Source organism: Salvelinus fontinalis, chromosome 23, assembly GCF_029448725.1.
Source record: "Salvelinus fontinalis isolate EN_2023a chromosome 23, ASM2944872v1, whole genome shotgun sequence".
Taxonomy (NCBI): domain Eukaryota; kingdom Metazoa; phylum Chordata; class Actinopteri; order Salmoniformes; family Salmonidae; genus Salvelinus; species Salvelinus fontinalis.
The window spans coordinates 29099558-29125638 of NC_074687.1; the positions used below are offsets into that span (position 1 = coordinate 29099558).

The 26081-nt window shown below is 41.6% G+C and overlaps 1 protein-coding gene across 6 annotated transcripts in view; it reads right to left on the reverse strand.

Moving 5' to 3' along the window:
* LOC129821085 (low-density lipoprotein receptor-related protein 1B-like) overlaps positions 1–26081 on the reverse strand; it is a 458866-nt gene that overhangs the window by 208113 nt on the left and 224672 nt on the right. For all 6 annotated transcript variants that reach the window (XR_008754267.1, XM_055878362.1, XM_055878363.1 and 3 more), the window contains 5 exons: positions 25290–25509; positions 24866–25055; positions 1878–2000; positions 1529–1669; positions 814–939 (listed from right to left, as the gene is read on the reverse strand). Coding sequence is in view for 5 of the 6 variants with exons in the window: in XM_055878362.1 (XP_055734337.1) it covers positions 814–939; positions 1529–1669; positions 1878–2000; positions 24866–25055; positions 25290–25509 (800 nt within the window). In the remaining variant the exon portion in view is untranslated. The remainder of the gene's footprint in view (positions 1–813; positions 940–1528; positions 1670–1877; positions 2001–24865; positions 25056–25289; positions 25510–26081) is intronic.

Below are 26081 nucleotides of genomic sequence, written 5' to 3' on the forward strand. Positions count from 1 at the left end.
GTGAACTATGTACAAAAAGTGCTCTGATTCCTAAACGCTTCACCCGATATGGATGAAATTATCCTCAAATTAAAACTGACTGTCTGCACTTTAACCGCACGGTCATTGTATAATGTCAAATCCAAAGTGCTGGAGTACAAAGCAAAAAAAAACTAACATATTGGTCACTGTCCCAATACTTTTGGAGCTCACTGTATACTCAATGTCTGTGAACAGAGACAGACATGCAACGACAGCACAGCACCAGGACAGCACACGGGCAGCGTTCTCTTGGTGGTGCTGTGTGTGTAACATGCATGTCATTCTGATGACAAGGCAACATTTATCATCCATTGATTGATCCTGGAAGGATCACAACTTTTAAGAGGCAAGGCTGGCAACTTGGCTGTTAGGTGTGAAGGGAAAAAAGCCACTATGGTATAGACAGACGTAAGTGATTCTGACAATAACTCGATAGCAGGAAAAGTTACCTTTTGAGAGTGCTAAACTTCTCTGATTCTGAGCTTTCACATGAGATTGATCACACTGACTGTGGCTGCTGGCTCGTATAGTGTCGTAAGACATGACTAGGAATGTTGGACTACCCTGCTATTTGATGCTTTGATGTGCAGAAACCTTTCTGCGGAGGAAGTTGAAGTTGCTAGGGGGTAGAGGTTTGCATTCTTTAACTATACATAGTCCATCTGACTAAGTGAAATGTACCACAGCAATGTATTATCATAGCTTAGAAAATGCCAGTGACATATACTACATAACACAATGCAATTGCTGGACTGCAGATCTGAGAAAAAGCTGAGGTATTGTATCAGTTACCTGAACATGTGGTGTTGGACTCATCCTCATTGTTCCCACAGTCATTAGTTCCATCACACAGCCATCTCTTAGGGATGCAGCGATTATTGAGGCACTTGAACTGGTCTATGGGACAACTGTGGTTGGCTGAAATACACAGACAGAGACACTCATATCATCTTAGCACCATTTCATGTTTTAAAAATGTCCTAGTTGAGCTGCTTTGTGGGATGGAATTTGCCTGGTAAAGGACTTACAAACCTGACATTTACCGTTTCTGACTTGAAGAGTTCAGTACAAATGACAGACAGCAATGCGAAGCAGGAATTTGGGTCAGAATGTCTCAAATCTTGTTAGATAGAAGGCATGCAGACATTCCAGCAGGGCAGATAATAGATTTTGCAAATCTGATCATTCTGGCAGAAGATTACATTATAGTATTTTTCATAGTGAGAAATGAGTCAGCACCCAAGCGTCTAACATGCTGTTTATCTTATTGATTCACTCAACAGCCAATTCTCTTCTGAGGCAAATAGATGGGGAAGAAAGGAGAGGAGTGGGCAGTATTCACCAGCTTTGAATCATACAGTATCAATGACGTGTAGCGAGATAAAAGTTGATAGCAAGAAAAGATCAACTTATGCAACGTTGCATGGTAAGTGGTGTGTGTGAATGTTTGTGTGTGTATGTGTGCGTGTGTGTGCGGGACAGAGACAACAGACAGATAAATACACACAGCAGTTATGGGGCTCCTCGTCACTTCCATCCAGACAGTCATCATCTCCGTCACACTTCCATGACGCACGGATACAGCGATGGTTACGACACTGAAACTCATCGCTCTTACAGAGCTGTGGCTCCACCCCCCCTGATGACACTTAATTAACAGACATAACAGAGAAAAGGACTTTAATAACAGAAACAGACTTGAGCCAAATTAAACCACAGTGGAATTAATTCCATTGAAAAGTCAAGCATACAAAATAATCACAAAATATTTGTGAGAGAAAACCATGTTCATTTCTTAGCTTGTCTACAGTGCAATTGTACTACTCTGGCTAATTCACTTCATGGTTCTACTGTACCTAAGCAGGTGACATTGTTCTTCTCCAGTAGCTGGTTGTCAGCACAGGCACACACTCGGCCCCCTGGGATAGAGAGGCAGAGGGTACCACATCCCCCATAATTCACTCTGCATGCATTGTCACCTGGAATTACAGAGTAGTACCATTATTTACCGGAAATCATATTCTTCTAAAGCATTATTATTGTATTTTGTCATGTTTCTCTTTTGATGTTCCGTCTGTCGTCATCTCGCTCTACGAACAACGGAACAACAAGGTCAATGTGAACTGTGAAGAAACACACATAAAAAATATCTTTAATACAAAAGCCATTTCCTGTTTGAGAAGGATGTGCCAGGTGGGTGCCACATCATCTATAACCACACGTCAAATGAATTATTTGGGGACATTGTGGAGAGTAGCCATTTGACATTTTTATTCTTTCAGGAAAATAATTTGTCTTTTAGGACAAAGCCAACTGTTCTCAAGAGAGAAGAAACTGTCTTTGTGTGAAGAAACTGTCACTTATAAAGTTGAGGCATGGAGTCCATTGTTGGTTTTGTTTAGTGTAAGGTCCAAAGGCAATGCCTGAGCCAATGAGATAAAGCTTTCTGTTTTGTGAGAGCCAATCAGTAATACTCAGAGGACAGCAGGGCCAATTAATCTCTTTGGTGACATGACTTTTGGAGGAATGGCCAGCGAAATTCTTCTTTCCCCCATGCTGAGAATTAGAACTCATACTGCCAGCTATATTCTCCCCCACTCTTTCTCTGCATCACATCATTACATACTTGGCATACCACACTCCTACACCACTCTAACAAACTGTATTATTTTGATGTGAAACAAAATAAATTATTACACAAATGAAAAACCCACAAGCAGTGAATCATCTCAAAATGCCTCTTATCTTAATCCATTGATTACCAAGCAGATAATTAGTGTTGGTACTTTCTCTATTTCTGAGAGGAGATGACAGTAATCACGCTTCCCCTTGCTTCCCCTTGCTCCACACGTACACAGTCGGAACACTAAACAGTGATTCACCGACGCTTCGGCAGGATAACAAGGGTTCTACCTGCTGTGAGCAGGGCTGGCCCGCCTATTAGGCAGGCGGCAGATTGGAGTGGGCGGCATTTTCCGAGCTCAACTGACCAAGACGCACCTCCAACAACACATAAAACCTCACATAACTTTTCCCAAAAACAATTACAATTTCTCTCACCCAGTGGTACAGAATATAGGCTATTTAGGTGAGAGCTGATGCCGCCCCGTGATAAACAGTGCCCACTTTGTCAAAGGCAGGGGCACAAAATATTTCGCTTGACCAGTGCACGTCTCCAGTGCACCTCTCCAGGGTGCTGTTGGAAACACCCCGCTGCGGCGCTCTACCAACGTTCCGTAAAAAAATATCTAGCTTATGGTAGAAAGAGTATGTACCATTTTCTGTAGCCTATAGGCTGGAGATCAAATTTATGAAATTGTCACATGTTACATCATACACGTTTCGCCGATCAAATAGACTAACCTAAATGGCGCCTAAACTAAATGGCGCCCAATCAAATAAAAAAGGAGCTTCGATGTGAATATGACATTATAATATTATATATTATAATATTGAGTTGCCGATTAAAGTAATGCAATTTAGTCAAAGGTAGCTATTATGAACAATGGATAAATATTGTTGTGATTTTTTTGTCTGTGCAAATAGGAAAAATCTTTTCATATTCATATCAGTATTTACTGTCTGCCTGTTATCTTTAATATGTTTCATATCATTATTCAGAACTGATTGCCCCCCATCTATCTTCAGAGCTCGTGCTGCTAGGTGACCTAAACTGGGACATGCTTAACACCCCAGCCATCCTACAATCTAAGCTTGATGCCCTCAATCTCACACACATCACAAATTATCAATGAACCTACCAGGTACCACCCCAAAGCCGTAAACACCGGCACCCTCATAGATATCATCCTAACAACTTGCCCTCTAAATACACCTGTGCTGTTTTCAACCAATATCTCAGCGATCACTGCCTCATTGCCTGCATGCGTAATGGGTCAGCAGTCAAACGACCTCCACTCATCACCGTCAAATGCTCCCTGAAACACTGCAGCGACCAGGCCATTCTAATCTAACTGGCCCGGGTATCCTGGAAGGATATTGACCTCATCCCGTCAGTAGAGGATGCCTGGTTATTTTTTTTAAACGCCTTCCTCACCATCTTAAATAAGCATGCCCCATTCAAGAAATGTAGAACCAGGAACAGATATAGCCCTTGGTTCACTCCAGAACTGTCTGCCCTTGACCAACACAAAAACATCTTGTGGCGTTCTGCATTGGCATCGAACAGCCCCCATGATATGCAACTTTTCAGGGAAGTTAGAAACCAATATACACAGGCAATTAGAAAAGCCAAGTCTAGCTTTTTCAAGCAGAAATTTGATTCCTGCAACACAAACTCAAAAAGGTTCTGGGACACTGTAAAGTCCATGGAGAATAAGAGCACCTCCTACCAGCTACCCACTGCACTGAGGATAGGAAACTCTGTCACCACCGATAAATCCACTATAATTGAGAATTTCAATATGCATTTTTCTACGGCTGGCTATGCTTTCCACCTGGCTACCCCTACCCCGGTCAACAGCACTGCACCCCCCACAGCAATTCGCCCAAGCCTTCCCCATTTCTCCTTCTCCCAAATCCAGTCAGCTGATGTTCTGAAAAAGCTGCAAAATCTGGACCCCTACAAATCAGCCGGGCTAGACAATCTGGACCCTTTTTTTCTAAAATTATCTGACAAAAATGTTGCAACCCCTATTACTAGCCTGTTCAACCTCTCGTGTCATCAGGGATTCCCAAAGATTGGAAAGTAGCTGCGGTCATCCCCCTCTTCAAAGGGGGGGACACTCTTGACCCAAACTGCTACAGACCTATATCTATCCTTACCCTACCTTTCTAAGGTCTTCGAAAGCCAAGTCAACAAACAGATTACCGACCATTTCGAAACCCACCGCACCTTCTCCGCTATGCAATCTGGTTTCAGAGCTGGTCATGGGTGCACCTCAGCCACGCTCAAGGTCCTAAACGATATCTTAACCGCCATCGATAAGAAACAATACTGTGCAGCCGTCTTCACTGACCTGGCCAAGGCTTTCGACTCTGTCAGTCACCACATCCTCATCGGCAGACTCAATAGCCTTGGTTTCTCAAATGAGTGCCTGGTTCACCAACTACTTCTCAGATAGAGTTCAGTGTGTCAAATTGGAGGGCCTGTTGTCCGGGCCTCTGGCAGTCTCTATGGGGGTGCCACAGGGTTCAATTCTTGGGCCGACTCTCTTCTCTGTATACATCAATGATGTCGCTCTTGCTGCTGGTGAGTCTCTGATCCACCTCTACGCAGACGACATCATTCTGTATACTTCTGGCCCTTCTTTGGACACTGTGTTAACAACCCTCCAGATGAGCTTCAATGCCATACAACTCTCCTTCCGTGGCCTCCAACTGCTCTTAAATATAAGTCAAACTAAATGCATGCTCTTCAACCGATCGCTGCCTGCACCTGCCCGCCCGGTTCTGACTTAGAATATGTGGACTACAAATACCTAGGTGTCTGGTTAGACTGTAAACTCTCCTTCCTGACTCACATCAAACATCTCCAATCCAAAGTTAAATCTAGAATTGGCTTCCTATTTCGCAACAAAGCATCCTTCACTCATGCTGCCAAACATACCCTCGTAAAACTGACCATCCTACCGATCCTCGACTTCGGCGATGTCATTTACAAAATAGCCTCCAATACCATACTCAATAAATTGGATGCAGTCTATCACAGTGCCATCCGTTTTGTTACCAAAGCCCCATCTACTACCCACCACTGCGACTTGTACGCTCTCGTTGGCTGGCCATCGCTTCATACTCGTCGCCAAACCCACTGGCTCCAGGTCATCTACAAGACCCTGCTAGGTAAAGTCCCCCTTATCTCAGCTCGCTGGTCACCATAGCAGCACCCGCCTGTAGCACGCGCTCCAGCAGGTATATCTCTCTGGTCACCCCCAAAGCCAATTCCTCCTTTGGCCGCCTCTCCTTCCAGTTGTCTGCTGCCAATGACTGGAACGAACTACAAAAATCTCTGAAACTGGAAACACTTATCTCTTTCACTAGCTTTAAGCACCAGCTGTCAGAGCAGCTCACAGATTACTGCACCTGTACATAGCCCATCTATAATTTAGCCCAAACAACTACCTCTTCCCCTACTGTATTTATTTATTTTGCTCCTTTGCACCCCATTATTTCTATTTCTACTTTGCTCATTCTTCCACTGCAAATCTACCATTCCAGTGTTTTAATCAACGTCAACAAGAGGCTATGCGTTCTATGGAAAATAATGAACGACGTGGAAGGTGTCTGCGCTAGCGGAGTGGAAGTAACCTTCCACGGAGGTGCGTTATTTTTGAGAATGCATAGAGCCCCGAGTTGATTATCCCTATACCATGGCTATAATTTAACACATTTGCCACTAGAAATGTGTTCATTTGCAAGTAGAAATATGTTCAACATCCGCTGAAGTAGCTAGCAAGATTACTAGATAGCTACAGTTGTTTTCTTGGTAACCAAACAAACAGACTTGCCAGTTTGGCTAACTAGCTTGCTATTTCAAAAATCTAATTCAACAATGCCCATAATGTTTTCAATTCAACTTTTGCGTTCAAAAGCAGCTCAAACATAGAACATGTAAGAATGAACTATAGCTATTGAATTCTACCATGCTGATATACTGTGCATTATAGGGAAATAATGCACACTCTAGAATTCCCTTCAAGCCAATCAGAAATGACTATTTAACAATGCCATGGTATAATTAAGCATTAAGGCCCGAGGAGGTGTGGTGTATGGCCAATATACCACGGCTAAGGGCTGTTCTTAAGCACAACCCAACACAGAGTGCCTGGAAACAGCCCTTAGCTGTGGTATATTGGCCATATACCACAAATCTCTGAGGTGCCTCATTGCTATTATAAGCTGGTTCCCAAAGTAGTTTGAGCAGTAAAAATAATTGTTTAGTCTTACCCTTGGTATACGGTCTGATATACCATGGCTGTCAGACAATCAGAATTCTGGGCTCAAACCACCCAGTTTATAAGAAAAATAAACAGTAAACACATTAATTTACATGTATTTGAAAATTCATATTTTGACAAATGTATCATATTTTATTCATATTTCATATCAGTCCTCATTTAACTAGGCTTGTCTTCCATTATCAGTAACTGAAGCAGACATTCATGTTAATTAATGCATATATTTTTTCATGATTTAAAAAGTCTATGCAAATTCCAATACAAAAATTAATTTACCCTAATTGGGCAACTCAACCAGCCGGTTGAGATGAGATGTTTGTGATGAGTTGTCTATTACATTTAAATAAATGCAAATAAAGACAATTCATTTATGCGTATATTAAGGCTAAATACAGATATTTTTCTGAAAAATACTTTATATGATATTTATTTCTTGGTATGCCAGATAAAGGGATAAATGTTCTATGTTGCAATATTCAGTTAGCTCCTCTTTCATATATTAAATGGTGAAATAAATAATTATTGTGAATTAACGCTTACTTCATTGAGAATGTATAGTATGTGCAGTTGAAATTCAGCCATATATTCAATTCCCCAAAAATACATATTTTCAGTGTTTGTAAATTACGTCATTTCAACTTTCATTCAGAACCGAACATTATCCTGAATACAAAGTCTGGAAAATATGTATTTTCAACCAAAGACGTTAAAATCTGTTAAATCCGTTAAAATGGAAAGTTGGAAGTTTCAACATCCGGAAAATAAGTATTTTCACTTTTCAGAACCTAAAATGAGCCTAACTTCAAAATCTGGAAAATAAGTATTTTAGACTATTCTAGTTTTGTGGGGGTATAGGAGGGTGGTATTTTTTTTTGTCTCACCTAGGTCGGCAGAACGGCCAGGACCGGACCTGGCTGTGAGACCCTACAGTTCTGCACCATCAACCAAGTGCATCATGCATCTCTCTCCTCTTCTATCTATGAATCTACCCACAACAGGAACATATCATCATCCACCACACAGACAGCAGGCAGCACTATGTTGAGTCAGTCTTTCATTTCCATAGAGTAGAATTCAAAGTAAAATTACTGCCATTGTCAATTTATGCAACATCTTACGCAAGCCATGATATGTCACTCCTACGATAGACTATACTGTTTTCATTATGCTAACAGCTACAGAATCTTCAGAAAGTATTTATAGCCCTTGACTTCTTCCACATTTTGATGTGTTATAGGCTGAATTTAAAATGGATTACATTTAAATTCAGGAGCAAAAATTTGCTTAAAACCTTGTCACGCGTGAGTTCCAAATTATCTCTAACGGGCGCCCATTACGAGCGTGATGTCAGAATGCATTCACTGTTCCAAAATGTGATTGTTACATAACAGAATAGTTAACTCACACTGTCTGCTAATTATCTATAGGCTGTTTCAACTTGTCAATTTCAAATTATTTTCTAAAAAGTTTTACTTTCTAACAACAGTTCCGCCTCATAAATTCACATATAATTAGCCCATTTTACTGTGGCGGACAATATAAGTTTAAGGCGTTACTGAGCCGGATAAACTTCTCAATTTGAGAGAGCCCAACCACAATCGTTAAACTCCCTGGAACATTTTCCAGATTGCGCTCGCATTGCCTTTACTACTAATAATAACTTTGGACATGCGTGCCTTACTATCAAAGTAAGTGCCTTATTACGTTATCATTATAATTGTCTGTTTATGTGACTTGTTAGAAGGAAACTAGGCGTATGTCTCACGTCACTAATTCACATGAACAGCATTTGAACGTAACCATTTGTTTATCAAAATGTGTTTTTTGACAGAAATGCCTTCTTGAACATGTGAACATTCATATTCCTTAATAACAAACTTGTATTCCATCCACAAATACGAATAAAATGGTTAAATTACAAGCCTAGTTGGTTTTTATTGCTAGTTAAAGCATACTGTTAGTTAGCTAGCAAACTTTAGCTTACTGGCTCACTAGCTAACGTTACGTGTATTATCTGTGTAGTAATATTATTCGAATCAGAATCCATTTGCATTGCTAGTTATAGCGTAATGTTAGCTAGATAACATTGAACCTAGTTTGTTCGCTTTAGCTACCTGCAGATTCATGTACAGCTATGAGAATATTTGTGTTGTTAGTAGTATGAGTGGGATCATGCTGGTTCGTTGTTTAGCTAGCTACATGTCTAAAGAAAAGACTCCACTTCGGCCGTATTATTACATGACCCATCAAATTAGCCAGGTGCGTCTGGGGGTGATTACGGCCATCTATTGTGTTTCATGAACATGTGTACATGTCCAGACAATAGTGACCCATCCAATTAGCTAGATGTGGCTGGGAAGGTGGGGGGGGGGGTGGGGGGTTATAGCATTTCCTTCACATGATCCATCAATTTAGACAAGTGTCTCGGGTAGGTGTCTTCTAATACTGATATAATATAGATAAAATATTTTTATCTGGACACTTTCTGTTTTCGATATTGCAATAGTCCTACGCAAGTAACCACAACCATTGACAGGGAAAGTATTCAGACCCCTTGAATTTTTCCACATTTTGTTACAGCCATATTCTGAAATGGATTAAATAAAAACAAATCCTCAACAATCTCAACACAATACCCCATCATGAAAAAGCTAAAACAGTTTTTTCAGAAATTTTTGCAAATGTATAAAAAAAAACTTATTTACATATGTATTCAGACCCTTTGTATTCAGACCCTTTGCAACGTCTAGAGGAAACCTGGCACCATTCCTACGGTGAAGCATGGAGGTCGCAGCATCATAACGTGGGAATGTTTTTCAGTGACAGGGACTGGGAGACTAGTCAGGATTGAGGCAAATATGAACGGCGCAAAGTACAGAGAGATCCTTGACAAAACCATCCACCAGACTGGGGCGAAGGATGACCTTCCAACAGGACAACAACCCTAAGCACACAGCCAAGACAAAGCAGGAAAGTTTCTGAGTGTCCTTGAGTGGCCTAGCCGGAGCTCGGACTTGAACCCGATCGAACATCTCTGGAGAGACCAGAAAATAGCTGTGCAGCAAAGCTCCCCATCAAACCTGAAAGAGTTTAACTTCTTTGATATAGGGGGCAGCATTTTCACTTTTGGATGAATGGTGTGCCCATAGTGAACTGCCTCCTACTCTGTCCCAGATGCTAAGATATGCATATTATTATTCCAATTGGATATAAAACACTCTGAAGTTTCTAAAACTGTTTGAATGATGTCTGTGAGTATAACAGAACTCCTATAGCAGGCAAAAACCTGAGAAAAAATCCAAACAGGAAGTGAGAATTCTGAGACTGGTCAACGTTCAACTCATCGCCTATTAAATTCCCTGTAAGATATTGATCTGTTTGCACTTCCTACGCCTTCCACTAGATGTCAATAGTCTGTAGAATGTGGAATGAAGCTTATGCTGTGTTGTGGGGCCGGATGAGAGGGGAATGAGTCAGTGGTCTGGTAGATTGCCAGTTCCTGGTCACGCGCTTTCCTCATGATATCGCCTTGCGTTCCATAACTTATACAGACACGAAGGAATGCTCCTGTTGGAACGTTATTGGATATATATGATAACAACATCCTGAAGATTGATTCTCTACTTAGCTTGACCAGTTTTTTCGATCTGTTATATAACTTTTTGAGGTTTTCGTCCGAGTTCGCCTGTATCTGCGCGAGCGTTTGGACATATGCACTAAACATGCTAGCAAAAGTAGCTACTTAGACATAAGTAATGGACATTATCGAACAAAACAACGATTTATTGTGGAACTAGGATTCCTGGGACTGCATTCTGATGAAGATGATCAAAGTTAAGGGAATATTTATGATGTAATTTCGTATTTATGTTGACTCCAACATGACGGAGAAATGTTGTTATTTTTGAGCGCCGTCTCAGATTATTGCATGGTGTGCTTTTTAAGTACATTTTTTTTTAAATCTGTCACAGCGGTTGCATTAAGAACAAGTGTATCTTTAATTCTATGTAAAACTATGTGGCCTGCTGGAGGTCATTTTGCAGGGCTCTGGCAGTGCACCTCCTTGCACAAAGGCGGAGGTAGCGGTCCTGCTGCTGGGTTGTTGTCCTCCTACGGCCTCCTCCACGTCTCCTGATGTACTGGCCTGTCTCCTGGTAGCGCCTCCATGCTCTGGACACTACGCTTACAGACACAGCAAACCTTTTTGCCACAGCTCGCATTGATGTGCCATCCTGGATGAACTGCACTACCTGAGCCACTTGTGTGGGTTGTAGACTCCGTCTCATGCTACCACTAGAGTGAGAGCACCGCCAGCATTCAAAAGTGACCAAAACATCAGCCAGGAAGCATAGGAACTGAGAAGTGGTCTGTGGTCACCACCTGCAGAATCACTCCTTTTTTGGGGGTGTCTTGCTAATTGCCTATAATTTCCACCTTTTGTCTATTCCATTTGCACAACAGCATGTGAAATTTATTGTCAATCAGTGTTGCTTCCTGAGTGGACAGTTTGATTTCATAGAAGTGTGATTGACTTGGAGTTACATTGTGTTGTTTAAGTGTTCCCTTTATTTTTTTGAGCAGTGTATTAACATAATTTTCCTGCCTCATAATGCCATCTATTTTATGAAGTGCACCAGTCCCTCCTGCAGCAAAGAACCCCCACATTATGATGCTGCCACCCCCGTGCTTCACAGTTGGGATGGTGTTCTTTGGCTTGCAATCCTCCCCCTTGTTCCTCCAAACAAAACGATGGTCATTATGGCCAAACAGTTCTATTTTTGTTTCATCAGACCAGAGGACATTTCTCCAAAAAGTACGATCTTTGTCCCCATATGCAGTTGCAAACAGTAGTCTGGCTTTTTTATGGCGGTTTTGGAGCAGTGGCTTCTTCCTAGCTGAATGGCCTCTCAAGTTATGTCAATATAGGACTTGTTTTACTGTGGATATAGATACTTTTGTACTTGTTTCCTCCAGCATCTTCACAAGGACCTTTGCTGTTGTTCTGGGATTAATTTGCACTTTTCGCACGAAAGTACGTTCATCTCAAGGAGACAGAACGCATCTCTTCCCTGGGTGGTATGACGGCTGCGTGGTCCCATGGTGTTTATATTGCGTACTATTGTTTGTACAGATGAACGCGGTACCTTCAGGCATTTGGAAATTGCTCCCAAGGATGAACCAGACTTGTGGAGATCTACAATTCTTTTTTTGAGGTCTTGGCTGATTTCTTTACATTTTTTGGTGTGTTTGGACCATTCTAGTTCTTTGTTGATGTGGACACCAAGGAATCTGAAGCTCTCAACCTGCTCCACTACAACCCCGTCGATGAGAATGGAGACGTGCTCGGTGCTCCTTTTCCTGTAGTCCACAATCATCTAGCTCTGAATCTCTACTGTGACCGAGGTGGTCGGTCACATATCGTGCTGTCGTGTCTACTTTAGCACATCGTATGTACAGTACCAGTAAAAAAGTTTGGACACGCCTACTCATTCAAGAGTTTATCTTTATTTGTACTATTTTCTACATTGTCGAATAATAGTGAAGACATCAAAACTATGAAATAATACATATGGAATCATGTAGCAACCAAGAAAGTGTTAAGCAAATCAAAACATATTTGAGATTCTTCAAAGCAGCCTCCCTTTGCCTTGATGACAGCTTTGCACACTCTGACATTCTCTCAACCAGCTTCATGAGGTAGTCACCTGGAATGCATTTCAATTAACAGGTGTGGTTTGTTTAAAGTTAATTTGTGGAATTTCTTTCCTTCTTAATGAGTTTGAGCCAATTAGTTGTGTTGTCACAAGGTAGGGGTAGTATACAGAAGATAGCCCTATTTGGTAAAAGACCAACTTCCTATTATGAAAAGAACAGCTCAAATAAGCAAAGAGAAATGACCCTTTAAGACATGAAGGTCAGTCAATCTGGAGAATTTCAAGAACTTTGAAAGTTTCTTCAAGTGCAGTTGCAAAATCCATTAAACGCTATGATGAAACTGGCTAATGAGGCCCAGCACAGGAAAGGAAGACCCAGATTTACCTCTTCTGCAGAGGATAAGTTCGTTAGAATAACTTCACCTTAGATTGCAGCCCAAATAAATGCTTCACAGAGTTCAAGTAACAGACACATCTTAACATTAAATGTTCAGAGGAGACCGGGTGAATCAGGCCTTCATGGTTGAATTACTGCAAAGAAACCACTACTAAAGGACACCAATAAGTAGAAGAGACTTGCTTGGGCCAAGAAACACAATCAATGAACATTAGACCGGTGGAACTCTGTCCTTTGGTCTGATGAGTTCAAATGTGCGATTTTTGGCCCAAGCAAGTATCTTCTTCTTATTGGTGTCTTTTAGTAGTGGTGTCTTTGTCAGACGCAGAGTAGGTGAACGAATGATCTCCGCATGTGTGCTTCCCACCATGAAGTATGGAGGAGGATGTGTGATCAAATCAAATCAAAGTTTATTTGTCACGTGCGCAGAATACAACAGGTGTAGACCTTACAGTGAAATGATTACTTACAGGCTCTAACCAATAGTGAGAAAAAAAGGTATGTGTGTGTGTGTGTGTAGGTAAGTAAAGAAATAAAACAACAGTAAAAGGTAAAAATAAGAGTAGCAAGGCTATATACAGACACCGGTTAGTCAGGCTTATTGAGGTAGTATGTACATGTAGGTATGGTTAAAGTGACTATGCATATATGATGAACAGAGAGTAGCAGTAGCGTAAAAAGAGGGGTTGGCGGGTGGTGGGACACAATGCAGATACCCTGGTTAGCCAATGTGCGGGAGCACTGGTTGGTCGGGCCAATTGAGGTAGTATGTACATGAATGTATAGTTAAAGTGACTATGCATATAAGATAAACAGACAGTAGCAGCCGCGTAAAAGAGGGGTTGGGGGGGGGGGGCACACACAATGCAAATAATCCGGGTAACCATTTATTTAACTGTTCAGGAGTCTTATGGCTTGGGGGTAAAAAACTGTTGAGAAGCCTTTTTGTCCTATACTTGGCACTCCGGTACCGCTTGCCATGCGGTAGTAGAGAGAACAGTCTATGACTGGGGTGGCTGGGGTCTTTGACAATTTTTAGGGCTTTCCTCTTACAAAGCCTGGTGTAGAGGTCCTGGATAGCAGGCAGCTTTGCCCGAAGTGATGTACTGGGCCGAACGCACTACCCTCTGAAGTGCCTTGCGGTCAGAGGCCGAGCAATTGCCGTACCAAGCAGTGATGCAACCGGTCAGGATGCTCTCGATGTTTCAGCTGTAGAACCAATTGAGGATATCAGGACCCATGCCAAATCTTTTTAGTTTCCTGAAGGGGAATAGGCTTTGTCGTGCCCTCTTCACAACTCTCTTGGTGTGTTTGAACCATTCTAGTTTGTTGTTGATGTGGACACCAAGGAATTTAAAGCTCTCAACCTGCTCCACTACAACCCCGTCGATGAGAATGGGGACGTGCTCGGTGCTCCTTTTCCTGTAGTCCACAATCATCTCCTTAGTCTTTGTTACGTTGAGGGATAGGTTGTTATTCTGGCACCACCCGGCGAGGTCTCTGACCTCCTCCCTATAGGCTGTCTCGTCGTTGTCGGTGATCGACGGTGGGGGTGCTTTGCTGGTGACACTGTAAATGCTTTATTTACAATTCAAGACACACTTACCCAGCATGGCTACCACAGCATTCAGGAGCAATACGTCACCCTATCTAGTTTGCGCTTAGTGGGACTATCATTTGTTCAACAGGAGATTGACCCAAAACACACCTCCAGGCTGTGTAAGGGCTATTTGACCAAGGAGAGTGATGGAGAGCTGCATCAGATGCCCGGGCCTCCACAATCACCTGACCTGGGCCAACAAGTGCTCAGATTATGTGGCAACTCATCAATTTTGTTGGAAAAGCATTCCGCATGAAGCTGGTTGAGAGAATGCCTAGAGTTTGCAAAGCTGTCACCAAGTCAAAGGGTGGGTACTTTGAAGAATCTCTAAAATATAATATATTTTGATTTGTTGAACACTTTTTGGGTTACTACATGATTCCAAATGTGTTATTTCATAGTTTTAATGTAGTTTTAATTCATAGTGCAATGTAGAAAATAGTAATAAATTAAGAAAAACCCTTGAATGAGTAGGTGTGTCCAAACTTTTGACTGGTACTGTATGTATTGAGCATAATGTATTTTCTATTTTATTCACATTTTCAAGTACTGGTGACAAATCATGAATTCCGATTCTTACATTAATTGTAATGGACACATATGATGTGTGTAAAATCATTATATGTTATAAATTACACTTTGGGTGGTGTATCAATACACCCAGTCACTACAAAGATATAGACGTCCTTCCTAACTCAGTTGCCGGAGAGGAAGGAAACCGCTCAGGAATTTCACCATGAGGCCAATTGTGACATTAAAACAGTTAAAGAGCTTAATGGCTGTGATAAGAGAAAACTTATGGTGGATCAACTTCGGATGGATCAAGAACATTGTAGTTACTTCACAATAAAAACCTAATTGACAGAGTGAAATGTAGAAAACAGCATTTCAAATGTTGCTACGTTAGACCGAATCGAGGCCGTCGGTCACATATTGTATGATGTGTGTAAAATATTTTTTGAAGGTTGTACTGATTATGATGACTTAATGCTTAGCTACACCCGCTTAAGCCTTAGCCTCACCCATCTCTTTAAGGATTCACATGTGAGGCCATGTAGTATACACACACCATATTTTAAAAAATCATTTTTTTTGTTGTCGCATTCACAGGATACAGAAGGTGTACGATGCCTTTGGAAAATATTCAGACCTCTTGACTTTTTTCACATTTTGTTAGGTTACAGCCTTATTCTAAAATTGATTAAATAGTTTTTCTTCCTCATCAATCTACACACAATACTCCATAATGACAAGGGAAAAACAGGTTTTAAGATTTCTTTGCTACTTTAGAAAAAATTAAGAACTGAAATACTTATTTACATACAGTTGAAGTCGGAAGTTTACATACGCTTAGGTTGGAGTCATTAAAACTTGTTTTTCAACCACTACACACATTTTTTGTTAACAAACTATAGTTTTGGCAAGTCGGTTAGGACATCTACTTTGTGCATGACACAAGTACTTTTTCCAACAATTGTTTACAGACAGATTATTTCACTTATAATTCACTGTATCACAATTCCAGTGGGTCAGAAGTTAACATACACTAAGTTGACTGTGCCTTTAAACAGCTTGGAAAATTCCAGAAAATTATGTCATGGCTTTAGAAGCTTCTTAGGCTAATTGACATAATCTGAGTCAATTGGAGGTGTATCTGTGAATGTATTTCAAGGCCTACCTTCAAACTCAGTGCCTATTTGCTTGACATCATGGGTAAATCAAAAGAAATCAGCCAATATTTCAGAAAAATAATTGTAGACCTCCACAAGTCTGGTTCATCCTTGGGAGCAATTTCCAAATGCCTGAAGGTACCACGTTCATCTGTACAAACAATAGTATGCAAGTATAAACACCATGGGACCACGCAGCCGTCATACCATTCAGGAAGGAGATGCATTCTGTCTCTTGGAGATGAACGTACTTTGGTGCAAAAAGTGCAAATCAATCCCAGAACAAGAGAAAAAGACCTTGTGAAGATGCTGGAGGAAACAGGTACAAAAGTAACTTTATCCACAGTAAAACGAGTCCTATATCGACATAACCTGAAAGGCCGCTTAATAATGAAGAAGCCACTGCTCCAAAACTGCCATAATAAAGCCAGACAACGGTTTGCAACTGCACATGGGGACAAAGATCGTACTTTTTGGAGAAATGTCCTCTGGTCTGATGAAAAAAATTTGAACTGTTTGGCCATAATGACTACCTCATCTCTGTACCCCACACATATAAGTTTCTCTAAGGTCCCTCAGTTGAGCAGTGAATTTCATACATAGATTCAACCAAAAGACCAGGGAGAATTTAGAAGATAAAACATTTAAAAAAAGAAGTAGACATTGCATTTGCCTTTGAGTATGGTGACATTATTAATGTTCGCCTTAGCAATCTTATTAGGATAAAGACCTCATCCATTCCTGCCATTATTGAAAGAGATCGTGATACCTCACATCTCAAAATAGGGTTACTTAATGTTAGATCCCTCACTTCAAAGGCAGTCATAGTCAATGAACTAATCACTGATCATAATCTTGATGTGATTGGCCTGACTGAAACATGGCTTAAGCCTGATGAATTTACTGTGTTAAATGAGGCCTCACCTCCTGGTTACACTAGTGACCATATCCCCCGTGCATCCCGCAAAGGCGGAGGTGTTGCTAACATCTACGATAGCAAATTTCAATTTACAAAAAAAAAAATGGCGTTTTCGTCTTTTGAGCTTCTAGTCATGAAATCTATGCAGCCTACTCAATCACTTTTTATAGCTACTGTTTACAGGCCTCCTGGGCCATATACAGCGTTCCTCTCTGAGTTTCCTGAATTCCTATCAGACCTTGTAGTCATAGCAGATCATATTCTAATTTTTGGTGATTTTAATATTCACATGGAGAAGTCCACAGACCCACTCCAAAAGTCTTTCGGAGCCATCATCGACTCAGTGGGTTTTGTCCAACATGTCTCTGGACCTACTCACTGCCACAGTCATACTCTGGACCTAGTTTTGTCCCATGGAATAAATGTTGTAGATCTTAATGTTTTTCCACATAATCCTGGACTATCGGACCACCATTTTATTACGTTTGCAATCGCAACAAATAATCTGCTCAGACACCAACCAAGGAGCATCAAAAGTCGTGCTATAAATTCTCAGACAACACAAAAATTCCTTGATGCCCTTCCAGACTCCTTCTGCCTACCCAAGGACGTCAGAGGACAAAAATCAGTTAACCACTTAACTGAGGAACTCAATTTAACCTTGCGCAATACCCTAGATGCAGTTGCACCCCTAAAAACGAAAAACATTTGTCATAAGAAACTAGCTCCCTGGTATACAGAAAATACCCGAGCTTTGAAGCAAGCTTCCAGGAAATTGGAACGGAAATGGCGCCACACAAAACTGGAAGTCTTCCGACTAGCTTGGAAAGACAGTACCGTGCAGTACCGAAGAGCCCTCACTGCTGCTCGATCATCCTACTTTTCCAACTTAATCGAGGAAAATAAGAACAATCCAAAATTTATTTTTGATACTGTTGCAAAGCTAACTAAAAAGCAGCATTCCCCAAGAGAGGATGGCTTTCACTTCAGCAGTAATAAATTCATGAACTTCTTTGAGGAAAAGATCATGACCATTAGAAAGCAAATTACGGACTCCTCTTTGAATCTGCGTATTCCTCCAGGGCTTAGCTGTCCTGGATCTGCACAGCTCTGCGAGGGCCTGGGATCGGGAGAGACACTTAAGTGTTTTAGTACTATATCTCTTGACACAATGATGAAAATAATCATGGCCTCTAAACCTTCAAGCTGCATACTGGATCCTATTCCTACTAAACTGCTGAAGGAGCTGCTTCCTGTGCTTGGCCCTCCTATGTTGAACATAATAAACAGCTCTCTATCCACCGGATGTGTACCAAACTCACTAAAAGTGGCAGTGATAAAGCCTCTCTTGAAAAAGCCAAACCTTGACCCGGAAAATATAAAAAACTATCGGCCTATATCGAATCTTCCATTCCTCTCAAAAATTTTAGAAAAAGCTGTTGCGCAGCAACTCACTGCCTTTCTGAAGACAAACAATGTATACGAAATGCTTCAGTCTGGTTTTAGACCCCATCATAGCACTGAGACTGCACTTGTGAAGGTGGTAAATGACCTTTTAATGGCGTCAGACCGAGGCTCTGCATCTGTCCTCGTGCTACTAGACCTTAGTGCTGCCTTTGACACCACGATCACCACATTCTTTTGGAGAGACTGGAAACCCAAATTGGTCTACACGGACAAGTTCTGGCCTGGTTTAGATCTTACCTGTCGGAAAGATATCAGTTTGTCTCTGTGAATGGTCTGTCCTCTGACAAATCAACTGTACATTTCGGTGTTCCTCAAGGTTCCGTTTTAGGACCACTATTGTTTTCACTAAATATTTTACCTCTTGGGGATGTTATTCGAAAACATAATGTTAACTTTCACTGCTATGCGGATGACACACAGCTGTACATTTCAATGAAACATGGTGAAGCCCCAAAATTGCCCTCGCTAGAAGCCTGTGTTTCAGACATAAGGAAGTGGATGGCTGAAAACTTTCTACTTTTAAACTCGGACAAAACAGAGATGCTTGTTCTAGGTCCCAAGAAACAAAGAGATCTTCTGTTAAATCTGACAATTCATCTTGATGGTTGTAAAGAAGTCTCAAATAAAACTGTGAAGGACCTCGGCGTTACCCTTGACCCTGATCTCTCTTTTGACGAACATATCAAGACTGTTTCAAGGACAGCTTTTTTCCATCTACGTAACATTGCAAAAATTAGAAATTTTCTGTCCAAAAATGATGCAGAAAAATTAATCCATGCATTTGTTACTTCTAGGTTAGACTACTGCAATGCTCTACTTTCCGGCTACCCGGATAAAGCACTAAATAAACTTCAGTTAGTGCTAAATACGGCTGCTAGAATCCTGACTAGAACCAAGAAATTTGATCATATTACTCCAGTGCTAGCTTCCCTACACTGGCTTCCCGTTAAGGCAAGGGCTGATTTCAAGGTTTTACTGTTAACCTATAAAGCGTTACATGGGCTTGCTCCTACCTATCTTTCCGAGTTGGTCCTGCCGTACATACCTACACGTACGCTACGGTCACAAGACGCAGGCCTCCTAATTGTCCCTAAAATTTCTAAGCAAACAGCTGGAGGCAGGGCTTTCTCCTATAGATCTCCATTTTTATGGAACAGTCTGCCTACCCATGTGAGAGACGCAGACTCGGTCTCAACCTTTAAGTCTTTACTGAAGACTTATCTCTTCAGTAGGTCATATGATTGAGTGTAGTCTGGCCCAGGAGTGTGAAGGTGAACGGAAAGGCTCTGGAGCAACGAACCGCCCTTGCTGTCTCTCCAGGGCCGGTTCCCCTCTCTCCACTGGGATTCTCTGCCTCTAACCCTGTTACTGGGGCTGAGTCACTGGCTTGCTGGTGCTCTTTCATGCCGTCCCTAGGAGGGGTGCGTCACTTGAGTGGGTTAACCTGTTGGGGATGGGGGCGCTGTTTAGACTATTTATGCTAATTTGGCTAATTTTTTAAACGGCTTCCCACAAAATCCTTGATCGTACAATATGCATATTATTATTATTATTGGATAGAAAACAGTCTATAGTTTCTATAGGAGTTGAAATTTTGTCTCTAAGTGGAACAGAGCCCATTCTACAGCAATTTCCCTGACATGGAGTCAGATTTGAGAAATGTTGGCCACTCTTCTGAAGTCAGTTAAAAGGGCACTGTCGTTGCTATGACTACACGGACACTTCTTACGTCTTCCCCTGGATGCCTTTACGTGATGACGATTCCAACGGGGTCGATTGCGCGTTCACAGGCCCTACAAATGAAAAAACCCTGAAGCTAGTCATTCTTTGGGAGCTGCGTCATGAGCCTAGAGGACACCGGCGCGCACCTGTTCCAAGCGTTAGTTTAGCCTGTTATATTTCTCCGGTCATCTTTTCACTCGTTATAGGAGTTAAAAACATCATAAGGTAGTTAATTTAAAGCGTTTTATAGCAATTTATATCCGTTTAGTGCGATTTTGGGACATTTATTTTTGCAACGATGTGAAAAGTTGGGCACGCTTTTCAGTTCATCCCGAACGCAGTTGACATTTCCACGTGGCAAGAGGACAGCTTTCCACCAAAAGACGATTTCTCCCAAGAAAGGATCCTTTGCCCAAGATACTGATGGAAGAACAGCTCAAGGTAGGACATTTTTATTATGATAAATCGTGTTTCTGTCGAAACATTTTAGTGGCTTAGGACGCCATGTTTTTTGACGTAGCTTCGCTTGGCGCAAACTGTATTGAAAAGTAAGGATAAATTAAAAAATGTAATAACGCAATTGTATTAAGAATTAAATTGTCTATCAATCCCTGTCCACCCTATATTTTTTAGTCACGTTTATGAGTATTTATGTATAAGAGTAGATCACTGTCTAAGTGGCGCAAGGACTTTTTCTTTACCAGCTTGTCTACATTTCACATTGTCTAACCATGATTTTGGTGGCTAAATATAAACATTTTCGATCAAACTGTATATGCATGTTGTAATGTGATGTTACAGGAGTGTCATCGGAAGAATTCTGAGAAGGTTAGTGAAAAAATTAATATCTTTTGGCGATGTTGACTTTTATCGCTCACTTTGGCTAGAATCAATGCTGGGCTGCTAATTGCTATGTGCTAAGCTAATATAACGATTTATTGTGTTTTCGCTGTAAGACACTTAGAAAATCTGAAATATTGTCTGTATTCACAGGATCTGTGTCTTTCGATTCGTGTATGCTGTGTATTTTTACGAAATGTTTGATGATTAGTAGTTAGGTAAACACGTTGCTCATTGTAATTATTCTAGTCCATTTGTGATGGTGGGTGCAATTGTAAACTATGCCATCTACCTGAAATATGCACTTTTTTCTAACAAAACCTATCCCATACCATAAATATGTTATCAGACTGTCATCTAATGAGTTTTTTTGTTGGTTAGGGGCTATAAATATCTTAGTTTAGCCGAATTGGTGATGGCTACTGGTGTTGGTGGACAAATAAAAGATGGTGGATTATGCTAATGTGTTTTTAGGTAATAGATGTACATCTTTACATATTGTGTCTTCCCTGTAAAACATTTTAAAAATCGGAAATGTTGACTGGATTCACAAGATCTGTGTCTTTTATTAGCTGTATTGGACTTTAATATGTGGAAGTTAAATATTTTAAAAAAATATTTTTTTTGAATTTCGCGGCACTGGTTTTTCAGTGGGGGGGGGGGGGGGGTGTGCCGCTAGCGCCACGCTGATCCTAGACAGGTTAAGTTACTGACGTGAACTTCCTGTCTGGGTTGGCGCCCCCCCTTGGTTGTGCTGTGGTGGAGACCTTTGTGGGCTATACTCGGCCTTGTCTCAGGATTGTAAGTTGGTGGTTGAGGATATCCCTCTAGTGGTGTGGGGGCTGTGCTTTGGCAGAGTGGGTGGGGTTATATCCTTCCTGTTTGGCCCTGTCCGGGGGTTTCTTCGGATGGGGCCACAGTGTCTCCTGACCGCTCCTGTCTCAGCCTCCAGTATTTATGCTGCAGTAGTTTATGTGTCGGGGGGCTAGGGTCAGTTGGTTATACCTGGAGTACTTCTCCTGTCTTATCCAGTGTCCTGTGTGAATTTAAGTATGCTCTCTCTAATTCTCTCGTTCTCTCTTTCTCTCTGAGAACCTGAGCCCTAGGACCATACGTCAGGACTACCGGGCATGCTGACACCTTGCTGTCCCCAGTCCGCCCGGCCTTGCTGCTATTCCAGTTTCAACTGTTTCTGCCTGCGGTTACGAAACCCCTACCTGTCCCAGACCTGCTGTTTTCAACTCTTAATGATCGGCTATGAAAAGCCAACTGAGATTTATTCCTGATTATTATTTGACCATGCTTGTCATTTATGAACATTTTGAAAATCTTGGCTCTCTCTAATTTTCTCCTTCTCTCTTTCTCTCGGAGGACCTGAGCCCTAGGACCATACGTCGGGACTACCGGCCGTGGTGACTCCTTGCTGCCCCCAGTCCGCCTGGCCTTGCTGCTATTCCAGTTTCAACTCTTCTGCCTGCGCTTATGGAACCCCTACCTGTCCCAGACCTGCTGTTTTCAACTCTTAATGATCGGCTATGAAAAGCCAACTGAGATTTATTCCTGATTATTATTTGACCATGCTTGTCATTTATGAACATTTTGAAAATCTTGGCTCTCTCTAATTTTCTCCTTCTCTCTTTCTTTCTCTCGGAGGACCTGGGCCCTAGGACCATGCGTCGGGACTGCCGCCCGTGGTGACTCCTTGCTGTCCCCAGTCCGCTTGGCCTTGCTGCTATTCCAGTTTCAGCTGTTCTGCCTGCGGTTATGGAACCGCCACCTGTCCCAGACCTGTTGTTTTTCAACTCTTAATGATCAGCTATGAAAAGCCAACTGAAAATTATTCATGATTATTATTTGACCATGCTTGTCACTTATGAACATTTTTGAACATCTTGGCATAGTTCTGTTATAATCTCCACCCGGCACAGCCAGAAGAGGACTGGCCACCCCTCATAGCCTGGTTCCTCTCTAGGTTTCTTCCTAGGTTTTGGCCTTTCTAGGGAGTTTTTCCTAGCCACCGTGCTTCTACACCTGCATTCTAGCTGTTTGGGGTTTTAGGCTGGGTTTCTGTACAGCACTTCGAGATATTATCTGATGTACGAAGGGCTATATAAAATAAAATTGATTGATTGATTAATGACACTTTGGATGGTGTATCAATACACCCAGTCACTACAAGGATATGAGTCCTTCCTAACTCAGTTGCAGGAGAGGAAGGAAACAGCTCAGCGATTTCAACATGAGGCCAATGGTGACTTTAAAACAGTTACAGAGTTTAGTGGCTGTGAGAGGAGAACACCGAAAATGGATCAACAACATTGTAGTTACTCCACAATACTAACTAAATTGACAGAGCGAAAAGAAGAAAGTCTGTACAGAATACAAATGTTCCAAAAGACGCATCCTGTTTGCAACAAGGCACTAAAGTAATACTGCAAAAAATGTGGCAAAGCAATTACCTTTATGTCCTGAATACAAATACAACACAACACGTTACTGAGTACCATGCTTCATATTTTCAAGCATAGTGGTGGATGCATCATGTTATGGGTATGCTTGTAATTGTTATAGACAGGGGAGTTTTTCAGGATAAAAAGGAAACAGAACGGATCTCAGCACATTCAAAATCCTAGAGGGAAACCTGCTTTAGTCTGCTGTCTACCAGACACTGGGGAGATTAATTCACGTTTGAGGAGAACAATAACCTAAAACCCTATTTTCAGGTCTCTCCAGAGATGTTCGATCAGGTTCAAATCCGGGCTCTGGCTGGGCCACTCAAGGACATTCAGAGACTTGTCCCGAAGGCACTCCTGCGTTGTCTTGGCTGTGTGCTTAGGGCCGCCTTTTGCCAAACTCCAAGTGGGCTGTCATGTGCCATTTACTGAGGAGTGGCTTCTGTCTGTCCAATCTACAATAAAGACCTGATTGTTGGAGTAATGCAGAGATGGTTGTCCTTTTGGAATGTTCTCCCATTTCCACAGAGGAACTCTAGAGCTATGTCAGAGTGACCATCGGGTTCTTGGTCACCTCCCTGACCAAGGCCCTTCTCCCCCGATTGCTCAGTTTGGCCGGGAGGCCAGCTCTAGGAAGAGTCTTGGTGGTCCAGAACTTCTTCCATTTAAGAATGATGGAGACCACTGTGTTCTTGGGGACCCTCAATGCTGCAGAAATGTTTTGGTACCCTTCCCCAGATCTGAGCCTCAACACAATCCTGTCTCTGAGCTCTACAGACAATTCCTTTGACCTCATGGCTTGGTTTTTGCTCTGACATGCACTGTCAACTGTGGGACCTTATACAGACAGGTGTGTGCCTTTCCAAATCATGTCCAATGAATTGAATTTACCACAGGTGGACTCCAATCAAGTTATAGAAACATCTCAAGGATAGTCAATGGAGAGGAATGCACTGTACATTTAAGATAGCATAGTACTGTAGATAGATGGTAAGACTTTCATTGAATGTTACATACAGTATATAAGCATTCATAACTCGTTGCATAAAGCTACACATCTGGGCTAACCATAGACTACATAGTGATGGTAGGAGAGGTTTTGTGCTAAGTTGTAGGAACAGGTATACAAGATCCATAGACTCCATTCTCTGATGGTAATCTTTATTTATTGGGGATGGTAGAAGGGGAAGTAAAAGCAGACAAACCTTGCTGACTCTGAGCATCGTACACACGCAGGCCAAAGAGAGGAGGCCTCTCGCTTCTCAGTAGAGTAACATCCCCAGAGGTAAGATCCAGCTGGAAAACAGAAGCGTTCATGTACTCCGTCCAGAAGATGGAGTTCCGGTAGTGAGAAATTCCAAACGGGTGGTTCAACTGTTTGCCGTTGTACACAACCTGGATGAGAAATCAGACACCAGTTATCAAAGAACACAACCTGTACACCAGTACTCAAAGACCTGAGAGAGTAGAGGGAAGGCAATCCATAGAAATGGCAGAGATAACTATGGCAATTTTAGAAGACTATAATGGTGACATCCCAGCAGGCAAAGCTGGTTGAAATGACGTAATTATCTGTCTGTAATGACATAATTTCAACCAGTTTTGCCCCTGGAATCCAGCTCTACTCACCTGTCTGCCAGTGCCATTGAGGTGAATCTTCTCTATGTGATCGTAGTAGGCATCACACCAGTACATGGTGCTGGTCCCATGGTCCAGGGTGAGGCCGTTGGGCCACAGCATGTTAGATGTGACAAATATCCGTCTGTTAGATCCATCCATCCACGCTTTTTCTATTCTTCCTATGCTGTCATTGACTTCATCTTCCTCCCAGTCCGTCCAGTACATCCAACTGAAATACACAAACAAAATACATTTCTTACAATTGAGTAAATATAAAAACTAACAATGAACCATACCAATCAGGGACTAAATATCTTTTGCAAACATACAGTGCCTTGAGAAAGTATTCATACCCCTTAACTTATTCCAAATTTTGTTGTGGTACAGCCTGAATTTGAAAAAATGATTTACAGTTGAAGTCGGAAGTTAACATACACTTAGATTGGAGTCATTAAAGCTTGTTTTTCAACCACTCCACAAATGTCTTGTTAACAAACTACAGTTTTGGCAAGTAGGTTAGGACATCTACTTTATGCATGACACAAGTAATTTTTCCAACAATTGTTTACAGACAGATTATTTAATTTATAATTCACTGTATCACAATTCCAGTGGGTCAGAAGTTTACATACACTAAGTTGACTGTGCCCTTGAACAGCTTGGAAAATTCCAGAAAATTATGTCATTGATTTAGAAGCTTCTGATAGGCTAATTGACATAATTAAAGGTCAATTGGAGGTGTACCTGTGGATGTATTTCAAGGCCCACCTTCAAACTCTGTGCCTCTTTGCTTGACATTTA